The sequence below is a fragment of the Phocoena phocoena genome, chromosome 3 (genome assembly GCF_963924675.1).
Source record: "Phocoena phocoena chromosome 3, mPhoPho1.1, whole genome shotgun sequence".
Classification (NCBI taxonomy): domain Eukaryota; kingdom Metazoa; phylum Chordata; class Mammalia; order Artiodactyla; family Phocoenidae; genus Phocoena; species Phocoena phocoena.
In genome coordinates this window covers 166,840,354-166,846,424 of record NC_089221.1, presented here as the reverse complement: position 1 = coordinate 166,846,424, position 6,071 = coordinate 166,840,354, and the positions used below count along the sequence as shown (strand labels likewise).

Here is a 6,071-nt window from a genome sequence, read left to right as displayed (position 1 = left end):
GAGAGTCTGCCTGCCGATGCAGGAGACACAGGTTCGTGTCCCGGTCCGGGAAGACCCCACATGCCACGGAGCAGCTGGGCCCATGAGCCACGGCCACTGAGCCTGCACATCCGGAGCCTGTGCTCCGCAACAGGTGAGGCCACGACAGTGAGAGGCCTGTGTACCGCAAAAAAAAAAAAAAATAATAATAATAAGTACATACAATATTCCCATTCCTAACTGTTCTTGGATAGGGAGATAAAATCTGTACTGTATTGTTTGTATGTATATGTGCATATATGTGCATTTGTGTATGCGTTGTTAAAGCTAGTGTGAGGAAGCTTCCAGGCCTGTAAGTGTTGAATATCTGTCAGGCCAAGACTCTCATGGCTTCTTTCTTCTTCTCTAGGTCTGCATGCTCCAGTCCAGGAGCCTGGCCAGGAGGGAGACACAAGAGGAAGAATGGCTGCAGGATTGCTGGCAACCTGGTCACAGGTATGTGGGAAGTTACTGTTTCCAAAAATCATTGCTGTTGCTAAAGGATACATCTCTTGCCCATGACCCACAGCTTCACAGCCCAGGCAGGCTGGCCTTAGGCTTCCCCAGTTCTCTGGGCTTCTCAGAATAGGAGATAGAGGATGTCTTAGGAAAGGCCTCAACATTTGTTAATTTTTTTTCAGATAATCCTCCAGGGTGAGTATTAGTTCCATATTCTGCTGGGTGCCATGAAGGAAAATAAAGACTTTTTTCACTAAGTATTTTTCTCATTCTGTAGTATGCTCAGTCTTGATCTTCAATAAGACTGGCAGATTCCTCACAACCTAGTTGTGGAAATATAAGTTCCACTGTGTTAGAAAAGCTGCTAAGCTGCTGGATGATATGGTCCAGGGAGTGAGGACAAAAGTGGAAAGTTCCAAGAATTGAGCCTTGGGTCAAATAATGAGACCTCTGAAGCATGTCTGAGCTTCCTACACATTGGGTCTCCTTCCCAAGTCCTGTCAGCCTCACTCGCCATCTTTCTGGTTCAGAGTTAGAGATGGTCCTTGGCTGAACCTGTGTACATGTGATGTTTTAGGACTCGGTGACCTTTGAGGAAGTGGCAGTGGACTTTTCACAGGAGGAGTGGGCACTGCTGGACCCTGCTCAGAAAATCCTGTACAGAGACGTGATGCTGGAGAACTTTAGGAACCTAGCCTCAGTGGGTAAAGTTGACCTCATTCCTTCGTATTCATTTGTTCATACACATAATAGTTCTTCATCACATATTTGTTCCAGCAACGGTGAAAAGAATGGCAGTACATGGTAAAGACAGAATGGATGGTTCCTGCCCTTGTGGGGCAGTCTTGTGGCTTCCCATGAAAATGCACTGATTGTATTTTCTCAATCCTTAAAAATTTAGGTAGTTTGCAGATCTTGGGCTTGGAATTCAAGAGTCAGGTCATGTGGGACAAGGAGTATGCGTGTCTGTTTTGGGGCCCTGTGAAATAGTTATATAATCTGATTGTTTTGCTCCTCCTAAAGCTGCACTTGCCTATCTTCAGAATCCTTTAAAACCAAAGTATTGGAATCAATTTTGTGGAAAGATTTCTTGTTTCCTTCACAGTCTCCCCACATCATGTGTCTTTCCCCATGAGCAGGGCATCATCTCTGCAAACACAGTCTGTTCACTGAGGTGGAGCAGGAAGAGCTGAGGCCAGAGCAGAGACGAATTCTCCAAGGTGCTTATAGAGGTGAGCCCCAGGCAGAAAGGGGTCATTGTATGGAATAGCCACAGCCTGCAAGGGGTGATACAGTTGGGAATGTCAGTCATTGTGGGAAAGAAGGCAGAGGCCATTACATGAGCTTTCCTTCTTTCACCATCTCTCCATTCATTCATACTTCCATTTGGTCTCAAAGGAAAAACTATTTTAATTACTCTTTCAATTTCACATTTCCTTGAATACTTTTTGTTCAGTTCTCCCCACTTGCTTTCCAGATAATACCTTCTCTTATTGTCTCAAGCCTCCAGAATCCTTAGTAAAATACCTCTCATTTCCATTGCTTGTCCCTATCATTGGCATCTTTTTCCAGAGCCAAGTTCCTAAATTAATTTCTCTGGTCACTGGTTGCATCTTCTCTTTCACATTTTCCTCCTATATTTAGTGTTATTATTTGAAAACAAATCCATAGGGTGCCTGCCTCCTTTTTTCTTTCATCCCTACTTTTTCTCCCAATAATTATAAAAAATTTCCCCATTCACTTTCAGACCAGGATACTCAACTTAAATCAAAAGACGCAATTCTTACACAGAATGTTCCTGGGGAAAGAACTTCCAATGGCATAAAAACGGTGAGATTCACTAGAAATGGTTCCTGGTTTTTTAGAATGGGAGAACTCTGTGTATTTCTGCACCCAAACAAGGGTAGACACTTGAGGCAAGTGGAATTCACTCATCAGAAAGCTGCTTCAGGAAAGCCTTTATGAATCCCATAAAATTGGAGAAATCTCCAAACCTACCTCAACACTTGCTGCCTTGCAGAGAATATCAAAAAGTAAACATTTACTTAAATGTGATTCAATTATTAAGTATTTAATAAATAATTCATTCATTCTTCACACATGACTAGAAAAACTATATTTAGGATGCCCTTTGATGGGAATGAATACCATGGGGTCTTGGGAAGAGTATTCAGCTATTTCAACTTGAAAGAATAGCGCAAAATGTATACACACACCCTGAAAATGGTAAAAATATTAGTCATAATAATATGCTTCATATATATGGCAGAATCCACATGGGAGTGAGTTCCTCTGTGATGAAAGTGAGAAAGCCTTTAGTCACCACTTATTCCTTATTCTGTAGGCAGCAACTCACCCTGGTGAGAAACCAATGGAATTTAATCATTGTGGAAAATTCTTTAGAAAGAACTGTCACCTTATTTGTCCAAGATATTGCAAGAGAGAGAAATGCAACAAATATAAAGAATATGGGCAAGACTCTGGCCATCCCTCAACTCTTAGGAGTCATGTGAGTACTCACACTGGAGAGAAAATTATTGAATTTAATGGTTGTGGAAAAATTTTCAATCAAGAGTCATCCCTTAGGAAACACTTAACTCTCCCAGGAGAGAAATCTTCTGAGTGTAATCAACATCTTATGTCCTTCAACTTACACTCTTCCTTTTCAGTACATGAACAAATACCTACTGGAGAGAAACTCTGTGAATGCAGTGACTATGGAAAAAGATCTTCCCTTAGTTTCCACAAAAAAATGTGTACTGTGGAGGAAAGCTCAAAATGTAATGAACATGAGAAAGTTTTCACTGGCCCCTTGTCCCTTCAGATATGTGTGAGACCTCACACTGGAGAGAAACGTTATGAATGTAGCAATTGTGGGAAAGCCTTTGTTTTTCAGTCTTCCCTTAAGAAACATGTGAGATCACACACTGGAGAGAAACCTTACGAGTGTAATCATTGCGGAAAATCCTTCAGCCAGAGCTCTCATCTTAATGTGCACAAAAGAACTCACACTGGAGAGAAACCCTATGACTGTAAGGAATGTGGCAAGGCTTTCACTGTTCCTTCATCCCTTCAAAAACATATGAGAACCCACACTGGAGAGAAACCCTATGAATGCAGTGACTGTGGGAAATCCTTTATTGATCAGTCATCCCTTAAGAAACATACACGATCTCACACTGGAGAGAAACCTTATGAGTGTAATCAGTGTGGAAAATCCTTCAGTACAGGCTCTTATCTTATTGTGCACAAGAGAACTCACACTGGAGAGAAAACCTATGAGTGTAAAGAATGTGGGAAGGCCTTTAGGAATTCCTCTTGCCTAAGGGTACATATGAGAACTCACACAGGAGAGAAGCCCTATAAATGTATTCAGTGTGGAAAAGCATTCAGCACCAGCACTAACCTTATAATGCACAAACGAATACATACAGGGCAGAAACTATATGAATGAAATGACTACAGGCTAGCCTTAGGTCCTTCACATCTCACTCATTTTAGAACTCACTCTGGAGAGAAACCCTATTGTGACCAATTTAGAAAGCCTTCAGGCACAACTTTTAAGTCACGTTATACTGGGACCAACCTTATAAATGTTATGGTTCTGTGATTGTATTTATCAGTGAGTGCTTAATCTTTAAAGTGTGACAACTCATTAATTGATGAGTATTAAAGATTATACAGCACTCTAAATTCCCCTTGATCTACATCACAAAAGTTTTGATACATAATGTTTTTATTGAAATTAAGTACTAAATATTGTCCATTTCTCATCAAGATGTCTTGGACCAAACTATAGGTTATTTAGAAATATATATTTTAATGTGCAGACTCTGTGCATATTTTAGTTATAGATTTCTAAATTAATTGCATTATGCACAGAATGCATGGTCTTCGTGACACAGATTCTATAAGACATAGATTCAAACAGAAAATTATTAGAGACTTGCTACATGGCCTAATGTGTGACACAAAAGAAGTTGCTGTCCCAATATCCATTCCTCCCCTCCTTCTTTCAAGTAACAATACAACTGTGTTCAAATTAGCAGTGTGGACAGTTCTTAAGGATTCATCTCCCAGCTTTCCTTGCAGCTGTGAGTGCCCATGAGCCCACAGTCCTGGCCAATGAGAAAGGAGGCAGAGGTCACTGCTTGTGGGTTCTAAAGAATTCCATGGAAATGGGAGCATCGCATCTGGCGTTTTCACTTTACCATTTGCCCTTTGTCTTATCTCTTCTTTTTTCCTAGAGAATAGACCAATAGGATGACAGTCATACACTACTGATTATATAATAAGGACATATTATTTAGCTATGTATAAGCAACTATGGGTTGCTTATTTCTGGACTTCTTGTAACATGAAAAAAATAAACTAACTGGTTTAACACTCTTGTGGGAAGAGTCTGTTTCAGTGGATTTCAGTCTCAACTGATACATCTCATATGGTCAAGTTTTAAGAATCCTTCAAGTATAGTTGAAAACAATGTATTCTATAATTTGTTGGGTATAACAGATTTTCAGTGTATCTGATGGATAAATTTTATTGTTTTTAAAATCTGTATCATTACAAACCTTATCTCATGATCTCCCCTTTACTGAGAGAGGTATGTTAAAATGCCCCAGTATGACTGTGGGTAGTCAGATTGTTTTTTAAATTCTATCTTGTATTTTGAGGCAGTATAACTGGATGCATAAAAATGTAGTCATTTTATATGTTTCTGGTAAATTGTCCTTTCATTCTTATATAGTGTTTATCCTTTTCCCCCTAATAATGAATGTTCATTAATTCACTTGATATAAATGTGGCCTATTGACCTAGTGGATAACATTTAATGCCTACCGATTTTTAAGGACAACCAGAAACTACTTACCTTTCTTCATCACCATGTTAGTTATGATGTTCCTTGCAACACCAAGAGAGATCTCCTCCATGACATCCCTTGTGGCAGACAAAGAGATCAGTAGTTTCCCAGTGGCTGTCCCCACCAAAGACACCAGCAGCCCTCACCTATCTCTCTGTTGCTCCTTGCTTTGCTTCTGTAGTGATTTATTCCCCAACCTAGTGGGATATGAGGGATCTCATCCATAGAGACTGGTGGCTCAATGTTTAATGAAAAAGGAAAAGGGGAAGGAACATTTTGTTCTTGCTCCCAAGAAACCTCAGAGGGTTTCTCAACTCAAATCAGTTTGTAAATCTCCTGGTCAGTGTGCTTGGGCTCTCTTGAGTACCGCTGCCTATCAACATGTAAGAGCATCCTCCTGAAAACCAAATTGTTACAAAATAAGGATTCCCCCACCTTGGATATAGACTCTAGTCCCCCTGAGGTTGATAGGGACAGTCTAGAAAGGGAGGCCACTGCTCACAGCAGGGGTCACTCGGGACCACCAGGAGCTTAGCAGGTAAATATCTAAAGAAAAACTAAATAAAGAAATAAAACCAGGGAAACACAAGAGACCAAAAGAAAAAAATTAAGTATAAAGGCTGGGACTTTACGAAGCTACAAGCAATCCCCCCACCCCCTACTGAAAGAAAGGGGAAACTTTAAATCTTACGTGCCAAGTAGTTTTGAGGTCTAGCAAACGTGATGCTGTCTT

At 40.4% G+C, this 6,071-nt stretch overlaps 1 protein-coding gene across 2 annotated transcripts; it reads left to right on the top strand.

Moving 5' to 3' along the window:
- The first annotated feature begins 441 nt into the window (after positions 1-441).
- LOC136121589 (zinc finger protein 177-like) lies at positions 442-3,931 on the top strand. 2 transcript variants are annotated; one of them, XM_065875500.1, is made up of 5 exons: positions 442-474; positions 1,055-1,181; positions 1,617-1,709; positions 2,225-2,307; positions 3,302-3,931. In XM_065875500.1, exons 1-5 carry the CDS (start codon positions 442-444, stop codon positions 3,929-3,931), a joined length of 966 nt encoding a protein of 321 aa, XP_065731572.1. The 2 variants fall into 2 exon arrangements, with proteins under 2 accessions (XP_065731572.1, XP_065731571.1); XM_065875499.1 differs by having other exon boundaries at positions 2,822-3,931.
- The last annotated feature ends 2,140 nt before the right edge of the window (positions 3,932-6,071 follow it).